Source organism: Sebastes fasciatus, chromosome 19 (assembly GCF_043250625.1).
Source record: "Sebastes fasciatus isolate fSebFas1 chromosome 19, fSebFas1.pri, whole genome shotgun sequence".
Taxonomy (NCBI): Eukaryota; Metazoa; Chordata; class Actinopteri; order Perciformes; family Sebastidae; genus Sebastes; species Sebastes fasciatus.
The window spans coordinates 9899606-9919456 of NC_133813.1; the positions used below are offsets into that span (position 1 = coordinate 9899606).

The following is a 19851-nucleotide window of genomic DNA, read 5'->3' on the forward strand; positions in this document are numbered from 1 at the left end:
AGGTTTGGACTGGAAGGTGGCTCTGTTTAGCTGTGAAATGAGAAAGTTTATGACCATATTGATATAAGTTGAGGAAATACCAAGCCCCGCCCACCAGCCGGGGCAAACATTCTCATTTTACAGCAAAACAGTATACTACAAGATGTTTCTGAAAACATTTAACATGAGAAATAGGCATTACAGTAACAGAATATAGATTCATATTTGATCAGCGCTGCCTGGTTTGACCGTTTGATCGGTGTTCAGGAGTGATTGACAGCTGCCTCCGTTGAATGAACAGCCAATAGGAACGCTCTCTCTCTGAAATGACCTGTGATTGGCCAAAGTCTCCCGTCACTGGCTAGATTTTTTAAAGCCTGAAAACAGAGCCATGAGGAAGTGCAGAAGTCTAGTTTTCTTACAATATGCTGAAAGGTTATTATGGAATTTTTGCCCAATGATGCCAAAAACATTCTTCCTACTGCTGCTTTAATGTATTGTGACCCTCATCAAGGCAAGACCCTCAACTGTTTCTTCTGATGCAGAAACAACAGCTTCCCTTTGGTGCGTGAAGGCAGCCGATCATCCAAAAGTAATGGACCTGACAAAAGATGAAAGATCTGATTAGTAGAGTAATAGAAGTGAGATGATTGAGGCAGATCAGAGCTGGCAGACAGACACTCATCCAAAAACTCTTCTTGGATACTTGGCCAGAGCGGTTTGACTGACAGGCTGGTAGAGGAGGGGAGAAATATATGCTCTCTCTGGAGACAAAAGCCTAGATGGCAATCATCATTCATGCAGCAGCATATTCATTGGTTAGATTGCATACATGTCAGGATAGATAGACAGAGCACTCCATCTCACAGAGACCACAGCACAAGCTGACAGAAGGAAATAGCTGGAGAGTGAGTGACAGGCAGGGAGACACGGAGACAGACTGCATGCAAAGGTGTGTTCATGTACTCGGTAAGCAGTTGTTTGCTGGACATCTCAACATCTGGGCTGAATTTGGATGAAAAGTGAGTGACTGACTAAGCATGCTGCACTTATAGGGTAAAAGTTTCTACCTTCTGGGTTTACTTCCGGGGTTTGAGGCCCACTGAATATGAGCAACTGTGTTTCTCCCGCTGGCCCCGCCCACAAGTTCTCGCTCGGCCCATAGACTTTACATTGTGACGACATCACACACGTTTACGTTTCTTGGCTCGAGGGAAGTTTTACAAATAGAAAACCTCCATGGATCAGAATTTCAGGAAATTTGAAATTTGAGTTTCGAATGATGTGAGTGACATGTCTAATTCAAAATAAATAACGATTTACAATTTCTCTTTGAATAATAACAGAAAATAATGAACCAGTTTATGGTTAATCCCCTGAGAATTGAGAGAATGTACATCTATGCGGTACCTTACACTCATTGATCTGTGTGTGTGTGTGTGTGTGTTTTCCAGGCGGTGTTCGACTGTGTCGTGAACTCTCTGAAGAACGTTCTTAACATCCTCATCGTCTACATGCTCTTCATGTTCATCTTCGCTGTTATCGCTGTGCAGCTCTTCAAGGGCAAATTCTTCTACTGCACCGACGAGTCCAAGGGTCTGGAGAAAGACTGCAGGTACATGCCTGAATGTCCTCTTTAGAATATCTTAAATCATACATTAGGTAACCCCTTTTATTTATATGACTCCTCTACATTCAGCCAGGGTGGTTGCCATTTGATAACACATGCTTTTATACTGAAATTCTCAGTCTCTTCTTTTTTTGGAGATCTAGTTTTGTCTCTTTCTCCTCTTTTGATTACATCTCCTTACACCTGATTCTTCTCTCTCAGGGGTCAGTTTCTGGACTACGACAGGCATGACGTGGCAGCACAGCCCAGAGAGTGGAAGAAGTACGAGTTCCACTACGATAACGTTCTCTGGGCCTTCCTGACGCTCTTCACTGTGTCCACGGGGGAGGGCTGGCCACAGTAAGTCAGAGCAACCGCCATATCACTTCATATGTGTAGCACCTCATACATAAAATGGCACTTTAAGTCAGCTATATACACAGTGGTTTACAAGGCTCAATATGGTAGATATATAGAGATATATAGATTCATAGATAAAGGGAATGAATTGGTTTAAAAAGTAAAGATGTCCACAATACATAACTTAAGTTGTGTTAAATATTAATGCTTGAGTAGTTAAAGTATTGAATTATTTATTCCTTGTCATGTTAGTATTTCCTTCAGTGACTTTCCGTGAACTGCACTCAGCACACCTGGAGGCCGATAGTACGGCGCAGATTAAACCCAACTGATTTCTCCCAGGCTTAATTACTGTGCGTTCTCTAAAGATGCAATCAAGGCTCATCGCATTGATGTCTTCAGTCTGCCATTCTGTGCCTGATCTAAAGTACCACGGGCACATTTATCATCATCATCATCATCATTGTTATCATCGTCTCTGTCAAGGACTGTTGATGGCTGCCGGCTTATTTCATTCATTGTGCTTACCTGACGATGAAAAGTAAATTGTTAAACTGACTAAGCTTGTCAGGATCGTCTAAAATCACACACAAACAAGAAGTGACAGTAACACCATGATCCATCAAATTTTAATTTAACATTTTAATATAAAGTGTTTACCATTTCTTAGGATTTGGGATACCTAAGAAATTGTACCTATCATACTCCATAAGTTACTCTTTTCTTATTCTTTATATCTAATTAGAGTCGAGCATTGTAATGAAAGGTAACATGTTCATTAGTCAACTAACAAAAAGCTTAACAGAAGTTGTCTCAAACCACTTTTTATATAGAGCAGGTCTAGACCGTACTCTTTAAATCTCTATAAATCATCTTGGCAGTGACTCCTGACTAATTGAAAAATGGGCAGAGATGGCTCATCGGTGGAGCTGAGGCGGGCCCGGGTGAACCTGCAGAGCAGACAGCTTGTGGCTAGCGTCCTGAGACGACACCCATCTGTCACTCATAGCGGCCATGCCCTAAATAGAGTGCTACAGGAATGGCCCATAAATGAGCACTCACGTGTTGGCTTCACTTTTGAGAACCCTGAGGTTGCCCACTGATAACAACATCACCTTACTTCTTCCTTTAGTGAACTACTACGGCCCCCAGAGGGCTTTGTCACGTGAAAGTCACTTGTTTCTCATCATCATCATCATCTTTATTTGTAGAGCACTTCAAAATAAAAGTTACAAAATCTTTTTCACACAGCCACAGATTATAAAACAATTTATGGAAAATGTGCAGACGGTGCTTAACAAGTCTGTGAGAGCACTCGCTGATTTCACAGCAGGAGAGTCGTGAGCCCTCATTAACTTACTGGAGACACCTGTAATAATGTGTGAGCCTACAACTACACCGCTATATCCTCTGTTGAAGGAGCACAGGGCTCCCTACTGTGCCTTGACTCATTCATTCATTTATAGACATCCTATTTGAGGATTGTGAGAAGCCTCTACAGACAGGTTGATTGGATATTTTGGGACAGGTTCTCTGGATGTTTCCAGACATTGATTCCATTGTTATTCTATCAAGCTTGCTTGATTGCACTTTCAGGTTTTATTTTAGTGCGTTACAGGGTAAAGAGGGGTGAGGGCCTTAATTCATTAAGTCTCTACAGATATTTTACAAGCCATTACCTAGAGCTTTACAGCCTGCTGTGAGTTCTATATGGTCGTTTGAATCTCAGTTCATCTTTTCCTTCTTTCCAGGGTCCTGAAACACTCCGTGGACGCCACTTACGAGGACCAGGGCCCAAGCCCAGGCTTCCGCATGGAGACATCCATCTTTTATGTGGTCTACTTCGTGGTGTTCCCCTTCTTCTTTGTCAACATATTTGTGGCTCTGATCATCATCACCTTCCAGGAGCAGGGAGACAAGGCCATGTCGGAGTGCAGCCTGGAGAAGAACGAGGTGTGAGAGTGGTGGAAAGTGATGCACTATGAGAACAATGACCCCCCCCCTTCTCCCTTACATGCAACAAGAACACAATGCTGATTATTTCTGCAGAAGCATTAGTTTCTGAAAATCTTTGTCTCTTGCATCACAAAATGTTTTCATCATTAGAAACCAGAGTACATGCTGATCCACTTCTAAACATCACTTCCAGGCAAATTATATCTAACATGACTTACAAATCCCCTCAAACAGAACAAAGCAGTAAAAACGAAAGCAGTGGGGTTTATCCACTCCACTCTCTTCATCTCTACTTCACACAGACTTTGTTAAAATCACGCTGTTTTTTCTCTCTGTAAAGTATTGGCCAGTGATCAGACAGCCTCAATTTGTTGTCTCATCTTTTGATATCACATAACGCTTAGAAAATCCTCTTGTGGCGTGCCAGCTGTCCTTTTTAAATTTGATTTTCCTGGACTTCTCTCTTCCATGGTGAATGGTGTGAAGGTGTATCAGAGAGGATTCATACACAGTGTGTTTTGTCTTTTCATCAAACAGAGGGCTTGTATTGACTTCGCCATCAACGCCAAGCCGCTGACGAGGTACATGCCAGAGAACAAGCAGTCCTTCCAGTACAAGATGTGGAAGTTTGTGGTGTCGCCCCCGTTCGAATACGCCATCATGACTTTAATCGCTCTCAACACAGTCGTGCTGATGATGAAGGTCAGTGATTCCTCCTGCTAATGACGCAAAGCTCCAGTTCCTCTCAGATCTCTCTCAGCCAGAAAAAAAAGTAGTGCCTTGGCTCAGTGATACTTCAGTTCCCAATATGATGCAGCGCACTGTTGAAATATTAAAGAGGATTTCAGAAGCAGTTTCCATAAATCTGTACCATTTAATTATTTAGCTGTTAAGGCAGAGATGCAATTATAGCAACAACACAGGTCTGGCCTTGAGACATGGTCAACAGTGAAAAATCAAACACCACCGGCATCACAGTGGTGTGATAGTGGTGCCAAACAGTGCTCGCTGTGATCAGAGAGAAGTGCTCGTGTCTTGGCAATTCCTTTGTTTGTCTACTCAGAGGAGAAAATCTCTGAGGGAATGAAACAGCCAGTTTGGGCGATGCAGGCTGGCTCCAGAGAGGAGCTCTGTTCGCCCGGTGGTTGTGGTTTTATTTACATAATCTAACAATAATTTACCTCTCTTTGTTAGATTATAATTGTAAAATCTGAAAAATGATTTGAAGAAACAGTTTGAAAGGCGGTTCAGATATGCTAGTGGGATTTTTAGATATGTGTGGGGTTGCTTTTGTCGCTTATATCGGGTTCAAACAGAGACAATTTACATACAGTTAGCCACATTTATGTCTCCAATAGCCAGCTAAGTGGTCATAATAGTTAGATATAATGTTAAATACAGACATAATACAGAATATAAATAAATAAAAACATCCAACCAAATGATCCAGGCTTTCATGCAGCTTTTGCAGCCCAGCGGGAGACCTTGTAAATCTAGACCCTTGTGCTACGGGAGGGAGCACAGTTTTAGTCTGTCTGCATAAAGTTAAAAATGGCTACCATAAATTATAGAACATGTCAGTTGAGCCTCTAAGAGTATACTTTGTCTTTTCCAGGTGGAGAAACTGCATAAGATCTCTAATCCACTGAATATGTGATGGTGGTAATGCTTTGCTTCCACTTCAACAGAATTAGGCGTCCAGCTACTGAGAAGCAAAAGCTACTGTGTTAGCCTGTTGTTTGGGTAAAGACACCAAAAATAGCTGTTAGAGAGGAGGGTTAAAACGGTACTTTAAACTGTATGAGCCCTTGTCAAGAGCAAATAGAGGAAGTATGGACGTGTTCTAGAAAAAAATTCCAAATATTCTCTGCGAATTCGACTTCTAAGTAATTTTCCCAACACGACTTAATAATATCAGGGGAAGGGAAATGAATGGCTGAGAGTATGTCATATATTCTATCCAACACTGCAAATTTGAGTAACATTTCAGTCACTCAGGCATTCAGACATTTTGTTAAAGGAAGAATAATGAAGGTATAAACTTCACATGGAAAAAAAATGATGTCAGACGAGTGCAAAGTACCAAAAAGAAACATTATTTACTTAGATGGAAAGTGGTTGACTTCCTTTAAAGTCAATGCAAACCATGGAGAAGCAAAGATTGCACAAGTTTTTTTCCTTGCTTGCCGACCATAGATTGTATATAAGAAGTGGACGTAGTCACTGTGACGTCACCCATTGCTTTGTGGACTGCCGTTTTGAAGCCTCGAGTTCGGCATATCGGCCGTTGCCATCTTGTTTTTTTGCAACCAGAAGGGACACGAGAGGGTGAACAGAAAACACACTGTGAAAGGGTTAAAATTGTAAGACGAAAACGTGGACAACACCCAACAACAACAACATAACAACGCAGTAGTAGCGACCTGTCAATCAAAAGGTAGCCACGCCCTAAAGCACACCCTGCTCTGTGGTCTATTTGATTCTAAATGGGACCATAATTTACTACATGAACATCATTCTGTATTGAAGAAGACTTGAAACTAGCGATTGAGACCATAAACTCATGTTTACAATGTTTACTGAGGTAATAAATCAAGTGAGAAGTAGGCTCATTTTCTCATAGACTTCTATACAATCAGACTCTGATAGCCCTCCATGATGGTGAAGCAACAATGACAAGCAGTTGAACACATACAGGCTCAGATCATTTCAGTGCCGCAATCAAACAGTGTCTACTGATGCTATATTAAAATGTATGTATGCAGCTGGGATTGACATGAACACCCCATTAAACATCTTGCTGAAGTGCGTCTGAGCAATTAAATATAATTGGTCTGCATTTACACTTGTGGTTTTCAGTATCATAAATCTATCTGATCCGCCCAAGATGGAAGTGAAAGGTACATGGGGGTAAAGGACGCAGCTTTCACACACTGCTGTGGTTCTTCTCTCAGATATTTCAGTGTGTGTTTTCTGTCCTCAGTTCTACGGAGCTCCGGACCTGTACGAGTCCATGCTGAAGTACTTAAACATCATCTTCACAGCCCTCTTCACACTGGAGTGCATCCTCAAGATTATTGCCTTCGGTCCGCTGGTGAGACCATATGCTGCGCTCTACTCTGCAAACACTAGACAATTATTCACTGTTGTATTGTATTTCTGTTTACACACATGAGGGTATATCTCTCTGAGGGTGACTTCTGCATCAAGCGGCTCTCACTGTGCTCAGTTAATTAAATGTTGTCCTTGTGAATGCTGAAACCAGATTCATAGATCTGTGGTTTTTCGTTTTGAGAGACTAACGGGGTGTTTCGAATGAAGAAATATGTAGTCGCACTTGGAAGGATGTTTGAAAGATTGGGATTGTGGAAAAGCACATAAAAGGTACAGCAGACAACACAGTAAAATAAAAGGTGTAAAATCTCAAATACAGGATTGAGGAGGGTGAGCTGGTGAGAAAAAGAAGGGATGAACGGAAGAGTGCGCACAAGGAATATATCTTCTCTCAACACGGGGCCGTTTGGCCCGCAGCGAGGCATTTCATCTCCGACTCCGTTCCATTTACAAGGCCCATTTATTAAATAGCTTTTCTCACACACCACTTGCCTCCACCTGTTTAGCTGTTAAGCCCAGACGGATGGGCTCACATCTGCTGGTCTAAACACTCGGCTGCTGCATCTCTTCAGACTGCAGCTGCGGGGCCTGGCAGCAGCCTCTGCCCCCCGGGGGCTGGATGGTTGACCAGTCTGAGGGGCACCGGGCTGCAGCTCAGCAGTTAGCTTACGCAGGGGATTGTGTCAGCATGTGTATGTGTGTGTTGTATATGCAGATTTGTGTGCCCAAAGAGATCTGTGTGTTTTGGTATATTTGTGTTGTAATTGTTGTATTTTCTTCAATCTATGGGAATCTTTTGTACTCCCCTGCTACTTTTGCATATCCACATGTCTGTAAATGTAACCAAATATACAAACCGTAACTGTGCATTAGAATTTATAGAAATATGGGCAACACTTCATTCTACAGGTCCGCAAATTTCATGGTAATTAAGTGATAATTAGCAAGTAACCTGTTTGAAATTTCTTTGGAATTACTGCCAAATTACCCCAATATTTACCTCAAAATGTATCGAAAATTACTTTATTATGAACAAATTATATTCAGCTATTTCCCAATAGCTGGTAATTTATTTAATACATTTCCAGGATACAAAGTTAATTGATATGCTTTATTTCCATGTCTGCTGATAAATAGATAATAATTAGCAAATAACTCATTTGAAATTTCTTAAAAAACCTAAGGGCCCTATTTTAATGACTATATTCTATTTTATCATATAATTATTAAATAATGTTTATAATAAAGTAATTTTCAATAAAGTTTGATGTAAATATTGGGGTAATTTGGCAGAAATTCTAAAGAAATTTGAAATAGGTTACTTGCTAAATATCACCAAATTACCATGAAATTTGCAGACCTGTGTTACCGATCTTTCTTATGTATTTGGTGTAGTCTGAAGTTATGTCAAACATCAATATTAATCTTACTTGGCTCAATTGTTGAGTGTCTATGTGGTTAAATAACATAGTCATAGGCATCCAGGGATTGAGCGAAACTAAGCAAGTAAACTAATTTAGGGGAGATGCCTTTTTCTAAGAGGTAAAGTATGAAAAGCACAAAAAATAATCACCCAGAATTGCACCAAAGTTTGAATGAACTCTCGGTCTAATCTCTCTATACTGTCTTTGTCTTTTAGAACTACCTGAAAGCAGCCTGGAATGTGTTTGACTTTGTGACTGTGTTGGGAAGCATCACAGACATCTTGGTCACAGAGATTAAGGTAAGAGCTGCAGCGATCACGGGCTCCTCTGAGTGCCATTACATCTCTTACGGGTCACTTTGTGCTTGACTACCAGGATTCAGTGCATGCTCACAGCTGCTAATGTAGCAGTTGCACAGAGGAATCGCAGCATGCTGTGATACAGGAAGTAGATTTAGTCCAGTCAGGAGAACTGGGATAATGGAAAAGTATAAGTTGGAAAGTAGTTCATACGCAATATGCAGGGAATATCATTTACATTAGGTTTGCAAGTAATGGTTATTTCTATTATCTGTTTGTCGCTCCAGAGTTTTTTGGATTTATTGATGGATTGATTAATCTATGAGTCAGAAAATAGTTTTTAAAAAAAAGTCCATCACAAGTTGTCAGAGCCCAAGCTGACATATTTAATTTTACAATTTCTTTGAACAACAGTTTAAAACCCAAAGATATTCAACTTGCAACGATGTAACAGAGGAAATCAACAAAACATCACAATTGACGGATTATTAAAATTGTTGCAATGTCAGTTGACTAACTGAATAAACAAGTAATTGACGAATGGTTTCAGCACTAATTTGCATGTAATTGTGTTCAATAAAGATGGGTCTTTTTATTATTTTTCAAACATTACCAATCTGAACAAACCACTTTAAAGCTGCAGTGGGTAGAAATGGAGCAAATATGATTAAAAAAAGTTATTTTTATAAAACGGTCACTTTATCCTGACAGTAATGCATGAGACAGGTAATCTGAAAAAAAATCATGTGCCTCTGTGTCCTCCGGTGCTCCTAATGGCATCTGAAAGATTTCACAGTCTGGAGGCAAACAACCAATCAGAGCTGAGCTCGAGTCTGCTGTCTCTGAGCAGCTGTCAATCACTCATGAACTCCGACCAAATGGTCAAACTAGGCAGCGCTGATCAAATATGAATCAATATTCTGTTACTGTAATGCCAAATGTTTTCAGAAACATCTTGTAGTGTACTGTTTAGATGTAAAATGAGAAAGGTTGTGACCCTGCAGCCATGTTGAGATGAAGTTGAGGAAATACCAAGCACCGCCCACCAGCCGGAGCACAGCCAATAGGAACGCTAGATTTTTTAAAGCCTGAAAACAGCCATGAGGAGGTGCAGAAGTCTAGTTTTCTCTCAGAACACTTGAATTACAATATGCTGAAAGATTATTGTGGAATTTTTGCCCAATGATGCCAAAAACGTTCTACCTACTGAAGCTTTAATGTAACTTATAAATCCTGAATGTAGAAGTCATGCTTTGTTATGCTCCCACAGTCTCAGCCCTCCAATCAAAAGCTCAGCCAAGAAAATTGCGAGCCCAAAAAAAATGCAATCATGAAAATCAATAATGAAAATGAAAAAAACAAACAAAACAAAGGTATCTTTGGGAGCAACAGGAGGAGCGATACTGCTGTTACAGTTTTATTTTCCTCTGTTGAATTACAGCAAACAGAAATGGGCAACAGTATTTGTGGAGATGGAGGGCTGAGGCAGAGCACCTGTTGCTTTCTTTGTGGCAAAGTTGGTCTCTTTCTTTGTGTGACTTTCTTTTCATGTGATCATTAGTCTTCTTCTCTTTCGCTTTTCCTTCTCTGTGCTTATTTCCCTTCTCTTGCTGTTCCCATCTTCTGCTGTGTCTCTGCTGGCGCCTGTGCCCTCACTCTGCCCCCTCTGTCACATCTGACACCTCTAGACGGTAAGTGGCTTTTCTTGTTGGCCGCTGATATTGTCAATTCCCCCGTCAGTGTGTGTTGTTTCTCTCCCACAGTCTTAGTTTAAATTGCCTACCTACTGAATCCTCAATGTGACGTGATGTAACAGAAAAACACCTATTAAGCTGGTAGAGATGTGTGTGTTATAGCAGCGACACAATCATCCAGAGCAATTTCAGTTGCAGTAGAATAACAAATGACTTGGTTCTACAAAATACTTTAAATTGGTTGGTTGGGTTGTATTGTAAATATATTATCTCACCAACCTGGCATGTTTTTTGTGCTTATTTACACACTATTTTAGACCCTATATAGTCTAAATCTGGTTAGGACTGACATGTTTTGCAATGTTAAGTATTTAACCCTTCAACTTTAACTAAACATTTAAAGGAAAAAGAATGATGGAAAATCTGTTTTTACCATCTTATTAATGTGTATTATCTTTGTTCAATCCCCTTCGATTTGTGATGCAGATAATGATACGAGATTAATTTAAAGGACCAGTGTGTAGGATTTCGGGGATCTATTTGTCAGAACTGGAATAGAATATCCATAACTATATTTTCATCAGTGTATGATCACCTGAAACTTTGAACCTGAAACCTGAAACCTGAAATAATACTAACATTAGAATTTCACATATTGAAAGCAGTGGAGCACAGACTACTTCAAATCAATCAATCGATGTAGCTTTATTTGTTGCATGAAATTGTACAAGGGAACGTTAACGTTACAACTCCAGTGAAAAGCAATCCTGTCAGCTCCTTCAATTTGTGCCTTAATGTTAATCACCATAAAGCACACGCCTCCTCCTTTTTCCTTAGAGTCCTCTGTTCTGTCAGATCGGTAATTAAAAGAGTCACGGTTGAATGGTGCTTATTGCAGGATTTAGCCAAGTTTCACAGACATTACAGTTTCCGATATCCCGTTGGAAACTGATGTCAGGGCGGTCCTCCAGTGGCAGCCAATCATCCAAAGCCCGCACATTGGCCAGCAGGATGCCCGTCATACAATTAACCGCACAGCAAGCCATATTATTTTTCCAATACGTGCAGGAAATATCTCCAAAAGGCACCAACCTCACAAACACGGCCCAGAGGCTGAGAAGTTCAGTGACTGAGGTGACACCTAGCAGACAGCTGGCGGCTGTGACGGCACCCACCTGTCACTCAAAGTGGCCATGCCCTTAATTATGCATAACCTTAAGCTTTAATATAATTTGAACTGGTGAGTTGTATAAAAAGTCATCCCCTGTATAGTTGTTATGAAAGGGGAAATCAGCTATAGAGACCCAAACCGTTTTTTTTGTACCAGGCTGTAAACAAGTTGGGCATTTTAACATTGGGGTCTATGGGGATTGACTCCCTTGTTCCTTTAAGTGTAAATACTTGAGCAAAGGTGTGTTTTATTGCTTATGAATTTAGTTGTAGAATGAAGTATATGTCATTTTTTGTTACATAGTATGGCTTTAAATCCTTTTATCCTGGGTCCATTATAATACCTCAGTCTCTGTTTTCTCTCCCAGGACAAGATGATCAACCTGAGTTTCCTGAGGCTGTTCAGAGCGGCTCGTCTCATCAAGCTGCTCCGGCAGGGCTACACCATCCGCATCCTGCTGTGGACCTTTGTTCAGTCCTTCAAGGTGAGCGATCCCACAAACTAACTGTACGTGCCTCTGGACATACGTGTAACACATATAAGTAAACTTGATTCATGCATGTTTCAAAACTAAAAGTGTTTTACAGAAAGAAATTCAGTCAGGAAAGACCAGGGGTGAAAGTAGGCCGGTGCGGTCCGGTACTTTGTACCATTAAAAGATTCAGTGCCGGTACGCAGTATCGCTAAGAGGGGACAGCAGCTGCCTGCCAAAACCCACACACTGTACAACCCGTCACTCACGATCGCATTTCCAAAAAGAAAACACATCTGCTAACATGTTCCGCGCCCTGCGAGTAAATGCCAGGCGCTATGCGTGGCAACCATGGAAACCCCATCTGTGCACTACTGTAGGTTATGTATCCCTGCCGGTACAACTGTGTGGTGTATCAAATGTCCCTAATCACAGCTCGGTTTGTTGACACATGTGGCAATGCTGTTTCACTTTCAATAACATTGCCAGATAGGGCATTTGTGCTGCATTCATGTGGTATCGGAATAATCGGAAATACAAGTTCCCGACTGGTAAAATTCACGTGAACAGTCGGAACAGCAACTCTAAACTTGAAAAGTTTTATCAACATTTACGACTTATTCTGCAGCACTATCACCATTTAAATAAATAATTTGCTATATACATGATGTCAAGGGTTTCTAATTTCTTTTTACACCATACAAACATTGTTCAGGGATGCATGAAGCTGGGGGTCGGAGAACAATATCAAGCTATGAAGGTTAGGGTAGCCTAGCAGTACCGGCAAGAACTTCAATGTACTTTCACCCCTGGAAAAGACACAAATTAATAAGAATGCAGATGTGGATTTATTCAACTTATTAGCATTAAGTTCATCAATCAGATTGAATCATCGTTGAATAAAAAGACATCACATAAAAATGCAAGCAGTGGAAGAGAAAGGCTCAAAAGCAGGCGAAGGTACGTTGTTAAAATCAAACTAAATAGCACTCAGCAGACACTAGTTCGGATTTTCACCCTGTGCCGGTTTGCTCTCCAAATCCTCTGGGACAAGTTGAGTTAAATGCGGCGCGCCGGGCCGCGGCCGAGGGAATTTATAGCAGGTTTAATGTCAGCGGTGAGAGCTTTTAAGCCCAATGAAAATGGACAGTAGCTGCAGAGTGTTAAAAGGTGCCTATTTAATTACAACAAATGTTCGCCTCCTCCTTTCAGCGATATAAATAGCTGGTTAAAAGAATCGACCCTGCAGGTCAGGTTGAGTGCTCGGGTTCTTAAATAAGACGGTAAAATCTTACAAGGGCGCTAGTCCTCTGTGAGGTATCCGATTTATGAGTGTGTGTGTGTACAGAGACAGATGGAGAGATCATAAGAGGGTGTGTTTGTGTATGAGAGAGAGGTTGTATCTGTTTTGAGCTCTGAGTGTCTTTAACCTGCATTTATGTGTTTGTTTTCAGGCCCTGCCGTATGTCTGCCTCCTCATTGCCATGCTGTTCTTCATCTACGCCATCATTGGAATGCAGGTGAGTTGTGACACAACCAGCTGGACTAAAGCAAGTCAGACTGTAATGACTGAGTGATGGATGCCTCCGAGAGAGTGTTAACCCCTACACGCCCATGGTGACCCTCCATAGGTGTTGTTACCTATTTTGGCAGTTGAACCTCTTCTCAGAACTGTGTGGGACAATTTACACCTTTATTATTGTAAGTAGTGGTCACATCAATCAGAATAAGATCTAAAATCACTTTAATACGTTGGCAATATTGCATTACAACATGTCCAGAAACAAGAAAACTACATTGTAGATTGTTGCAGTACAAGTTTGCTTATGTGGTTATGTGTGGTTAAACTATCAGTTAGTTTATCTGTAATGAATTTAAAGGATTAATATGTAATATATTTACTGTGATAAATCATAAAATTACCATAATATGTCATCAGAGATTAAGGAAACATGCTTGATTGAAATACTGGCTTCTCCAACAACAATGCTGCCGCCAGTATGTTCTCCTCTGACATTTCCTTTCTGGTCCGGAACGTCTGTTTTTGTTTTGGCCGGTGTGATCCCGTCCACTGCCCATTGCAGCACCCCGCTGCCACATATGACACAAATTGGCAAACAAACACAGCCTTCTGCAGCCACGGAAGCAAGCAAACTAACTGGATCAACAGAGATAACATAACATTAGATTCTACCCGATTCTGAAAAGCCTCGGCACATCTCTCTGTGGTCCGTGTGCAGCTGAGTTATCAAGGCAGCGAGTATTTGAGACACACAGCCAGTGAAGTGATTCTGTCTACTTGCTGCTGGAGACCGCTGTTTGTGTCCCGTGTGAAACCAAGAGTCATCATGTCGAGTTATATTAAGTTGCAGAGTTATTTTACGTTACGTACGTTACTATGTTAGTATTTGGTTACGTACGTATTTACGTTACTATGTAACTACGTCACGTACGACTTCACATACTACGTCACGTATATATTGTAGTAACTGCAAACATACTTATTTTAACCCAAACCACGATGTGTTCCCAAACCTAACCAAGCAGTTCCGTTTCACAACCATTTCTCCTCTCGAGACAGATAAAGGAGAAAGACCATATAAGTAACATCTGTAAAATATCAATCCAACACAACAACCCTGCAATAAACGCTACTGTACCTTTGTTAACCGTGTCCTCCAGTACAACACCTCTAATAGAGCTGCATCCATCCACACATCTCTGACACAGTCTCAATAAAAAAAATTATATTATACATTTCACAAACCAAGTCTGTATTGCATGGCTATTGCCTTGGATTGCATAAGATTGTACAAGCAGGGTTTTTGATTTTTCCATTTTTAGAGTTAGCTGATATAACAGATTACATACTTTTTTTATTCCTCTTACAAAGAAGATTGTCACAGTGTTTGTGCTGAAAAGTCAGTAGCTGTTGTCGTACAGGGTCAAGATGCTACATACATATTTGACTGCTGTCAGAGTTCTCCTGGGCCCAGCAACCAGCGGCATGGACATGCCGAGGGGCAAATACATATTTAAAAACAGACCTCTGGGTTATTTCACTAGACTCACTCAGACTAGACTCAGGAGTTCTGTAATTTGGTTCCAGTGGGTTCAGCTGGGTCAGGTATTAAAGCCCCTAATAACTTGGTTTATAGTCTTCTATAACAATGTTTTCTATAACAATGTTACTGCTCTTCTGCTGCCTCAGGTGTTTGGAAACATCGAGCTGAATGAGGAGACCGCAATATATCACCACAACAACTTCCAGACCTTTTTCCAGGCCTTGACTCTCCTCTTCAGGTAATCCTGCTTCCATATTCTAAAAATCCTGGTGCCACAAAAATCCAGTACCGACTGATAACACCAAACTCTGCTCCTGTCACTGTGTGTGTTTCAGGAGTGCGACAGGCGAGGCGTGGCATGAGATCATGTTGGCGTGTCTCAGTAACCGGCCGTGTGATCGGCTCTCAGGAAATGTGGGGAAGGATTGCGGAAGTGACTTTGCCTACTTCTACTTCGTCTCCTTCATCTTCCTCTGCTCATTCCTGGTCAGTGTGAAGGAAGACAGAGGGCTTTCCCATCTCGTCTCATACTGAGTGTTCTGATGTCAGAAATTATACTGAAGTTTAGTTGGAGCGGATCATTGTTACTTTAGTTGTTTTCTTTTTACACACTTATGTTTCATTTTCTAGATGTTGAACCTGTTTGTTGCTGTCATCATGGACAACTTTGAGTATCTGACCAGGGACGCCTCCATCCTGGGGCCTCATCACCTTGACGAATTCATCCGCGTGTGGGCAGAGTATGACCCCGCTGCCTGGTGAGTGCTGCTGCCGATCTCTGACCTGCACAGCTACAGTGTAGTCCGTAATGTCAGCCAGTGTCAGGGTTAAAGAGGAGGGGGTTTGTTTTTGGGAAGAGAGGCATGCTAGGAAACAGGGAACTCTAAGCTCTGAGTTCCAGCCGGATGAGTCTTTGACGTGGAACTGGAGAAATCCCATCTTAGCATCGGCGGGTGAATGACATTAAGCTTGAGCCCGGAGCTGGCTGAGGCTGGTGACGAGCCCCCTGTCGGCCGGACTGATGCGTGTGAATCCAGCGTTCCGCTTGGCGTCCACTCAGCCCTCTTTGCCTCTAAGCTGGCGGGCTCCAAATCTCCTCAGTCTGTCACTGTGGTGTGAAGAGAGCGAGTATTTCTATCCCTCCAGCGGGGGAATACAGGTTGATGTCAGCGCCCTCTCTGCCCCTCACACTGACAGCGTTAACTTGACTGAAGCACAATACTAGTTTTGCGTGAGACAGTGTGTGGCGTAATCTGTCTCAGATTACGCAAGGCTCATTAAATTTTAACGAAGGCTTCACAGAAGCCTTGTCAGTGAGTCAGGACTCCAGGAGAGGTGCGAGATGTGAAATATGAAATTGCCATCTCCTGACAGACATTACGGGGGAGGAATTATTATTTATTCCTTTGAATATAAATTAGCTGCTCTCAGAGATGTGCCTACAGTTACATTCAGCTGATCTTCAACTGCTTTAATTCAGTTTTATTTCAGGCTGATGCAAGGAATATGGAAGGTATATTTAAGGCTCAGTTTGTACTTGTTTTCACAGAGTTCTTGAAAAGGAGCAGATCGGTTTAAACTGATTTCACAATTTTATGTGTCTCACACATCCAAAAGTTGTTGTGTTTTCTGCTGCATCAAGAAAATGACCACTTTAATTTCCAGTAAACTCAGGGCTGTAGCCATTTTGGGGTTTTAAGTTCACATTCTGCAGTTAAGAACGTACACATTTCAAATTCTGATTCCAGTATATTTAGACTTGGTATACTTTACTTTGACTATTTTACGGTGAACTAAAACAATCATAAATAAAGGATTTAGTATTTCTTACCAAAACTGTATTCCTGACAGTGTGGAGTGTGTTTTCATTCTATATTTAGACCTTTACATTGGAAAAAAATAAGAAAACAACAACAACAACAACAACAACAAAACCTTTGAATCAAATATGAATTATTTTTTAGACTTCATTCCTTTCATTTTTTTAAAAATCTATTTCTAAAATCGACTGCAGACTTCAGTTTTTCTGAAATCCTGGCTACAGCCCTGGGCTCTTAATGTGATGAGCAAAAAAAAAGAAGAAATGTGAAGAAATTGGGGAGTAAACACAGAAGAGCCAGGGATTATGTGTAACACTCTTCGCCTCTTTCTCTCTCAGTAAGAAAAAAAGTAAGCAAAAACAAGTGAAAAATTTATGAAAATTGCATCTTTTAATTGTCAAAATAAACACCAATAAATTCATAGTTTTAGACCTTTACACACCGGGGGGCGTGATGAATGAACAATACAAAAATGCGGATCTCACCTACGAATATTTCGCATCAAAACTATTCATACCGACAGGAGTCGTTAATCACGTGAATTGTTAGGATAATTAGTCCCGTGAGTCCCGTAAGTCAGAGAAGTTAACGTCAAACATGACCATTTCCTAACCCTAACTAAGGGGTTGTGTTGCCTAAACCTAACTTCAGAAAACAGAAAACAGAAGTTTATTTTGAAAGGTCACTATGCCTGTAACAAGCTTATATTGACACACCGTCCCTGACACGTCCAAAAGTAACGCAAGCGGCGGTATTTGACAAGTTTGGAGTGAGAACGGGTTGGACAGTGTGTAGTGGGCTTTCAAACCTTTACATTGGGGAAAAACACATAAAAAAAAAACATAAAGAAAATGTAATCAAGAATCAAATATGAATTATTTTTCAGACTTTATTCCTTTTGAAGAAAATGTGAGTAAAGGAGGAAGGAAAAAAAATTTATAAAAAAATGTATAGTGAAATTAAACACTAACAAATTCACAGATTTAGTCAGAAAACTAAAAACTGAATCAATAGAGTTTATTGTATTCTTTATGCTGCTACTTCTTGAGTGTTTACCTCCATGTTAATGCCCGCTAACAGATTATTATAGATGTAATGAAATGACCTGTGACCTAACCTCTTGAACATGTCTCATCTTTTACAGCGGGAGGATATGCTATCAGGATATGTACAAATTGTTGCGTTTTATCTCGCCTCCCCTGGGCCTGGGGAAGAAGTGCCCCAACAGGGTGGCTTATAAGGTTTGCACTCCCACACAGTCCTTTTGTTTTCAAAGGGACTGTGATGGCTTCGGACTGTGAATGTCTGTTCTCATTCCCTGCGGTGCCAGAGAATGACCCGACCACACATGCATACAAACACGCATTGATCCTCCACTAACCAGCTGGCAGGTAACCATGGCGAGTGCAGGAAACAATGCCGCAAGTCAGGCTCAAACAAAAGGCATCTAATGCGATGTCTGAGGTATTTCGCTGCTCCTAAACACAGATATGAAAGAAGAGTGGGCAGTGAAGAGAGAGCATTGTGTGCTTTGTTTCCACTCTGGTTACTGCTAATGTCTCTTAGCATGCAGAAACAGAGAGCATCTTCAAGGAATACTCCACTGAAAATCTATCTTTAGACTCTGAAATAATAATACCCTTGAAAGGTAGCTCTGGAAAGTTTGCAGCTGCTCCTTTGAGAAGAACAATCACTGTAGTCGGCTTGGATTATAATGGATTCCAATGACTCAGAGCCATGGCTAAAAAAAGAAAGACAAAAATGATAGTATATATAGTAATCTATTGGAAAAGTTGTTGCAACATAACAAATATAAGGGTCATTGGTGGAAAGAGGGGTTATGTTGCAGGAGTGGTTTAAGACGTTTCTAGACTGGGTTGACATTGGAATCCACTGTAAGAAATGTACCGAGCTACAAACTTTTTAGAGCCACATTTCGAGCCTTCAGGTGGTGAGATAGATTTTGGGTGTAGTAAACCTTTATCATAAAATGCACTCTAGTTCCCAAATGCATATCTTCCACCATGATCCCTCCATCCAGCATCTCTGCACAGGGAGTCCTCCGGAGCATCCTCCCCTCTCTCTTCCTCTGGGATCCACTCCTGAATCCTTAAACCCGACCAGGATGGCATTCCACATCATGATATCCTGGAAATCTTATTAACAAGGATTTCTGTGTTTTCCTCTTTCTTTCCCCCCTCCCATTCTCTCTTTTTGATTTTTACCACTTTCTGTTATTATGTAACTTCCCCTACCCCCCTTTTTAATCCCAACACCTCCTCACCTGGGAAAATCTTCATTCCTCCTTCCATGGCCTCCTCCTACCACCATCTTTCCCCCCCGGGAAGCGGCCGCATGACTTACCGCGATATGTACGAGATGCTCCGGGACATGTCCCCTCCGCTAGGTTTGGGAAAGAAATGTCCACCCCGAGTCGCCTATAAGGTAGAATCACTCCTCCCTCTTCTGTTCCCCTCCCTCTTTGCAGTCACTGCTGGCTCCCCCTGCTTCCTCCTGTCAAACATCTTCAGGCTTCTATCAGTGTGTCGCAGCCGATATCTTCTGGCGTGCTGTTGTGTTGTTCTTTCTGTTCATCTGTGAAGCTCTGTGTCCTGCTCTGCGAGGGTTCGTTGTACATTTCGTCTACCAGAGGGCAAAACCATAATATTTGACATATCTCCACAAAGTCCTCTTAGTGAGCCTCTTTTAGCTTGCTTCATCAACCATGTTTCCAGCAGCAGCAGGTAGTTGTTTTCAGCAAACAAGCTCTAATGAACCCACTGTACTCTACCTGACCAGCATCAAATGGCAGACAGAGAGGAGAGGATTTCAGGAGAGGAAAGTGGAACATCTAGCAGCTATAGAGCCAAATATTTTACCCAAGAGTT

The 19851-nt window shown here is 41.3% G+C and overlaps 1 protein-coding gene across 6 annotated transcripts in view; it reads left to right on the top strand.

Moving 5' to 3' along the window:
• cacna1bb (calcium channel, voltage-dependent, N type, alpha 1B subunit, b) overlaps positions 1 to 19851 on the top strand; it is a 160946-nt gene that overhangs the window by 122482 nt on the left and 18613 nt on the right. For 4 of the 6 annotated variants that reach the window (XM_074617978.1, XM_074617975.1, XM_074617976.1 and 1 more), the window contains 12 exons: positions 1434 to 1594; positions 1811 to 1948; positions 3700 to 3901; positions 4442 to 4606; positions 6888 to 6998; positions 8658 to 8741; positions 11974 to 12090; positions 13533 to 13598; positions 15290 to 15381; positions 15479 to 15629; positions 15774 to 15901; positions 19312 to 19408. In XM_074617978.1, coding sequence (XP_074474079.1) covers positions 1434 to 1594; positions 1811 to 1948; positions 3700 to 3901; positions 4442 to 4606; positions 6888 to 6998; positions 8658 to 8741; positions 11974 to 12090; positions 13533 to 13598; positions 15290 to 15381; positions 15479 to 15629; positions 15774 to 15901; positions 19312 to 19408 — 1512 coding nt within the window. Of the gene's footprint in view, positions 1 to 1433; positions 1595 to 1810; positions 1949 to 3699; positions 3902 to 4441; positions 4607 to 6887; positions 6999 to 8657; positions 8742 to 11973; positions 12091 to 13532; positions 13599 to 15289; positions 15382 to 15478; positions 15630 to 15773; positions 15902 to 18107; positions 18205 to 19311; positions 19409 to 19851 lie in introns of all 6 variants that reach the window. The other 2 variants (XM_074617974.1, XM_074617979.1) reach the window with 1 other exon arrangement.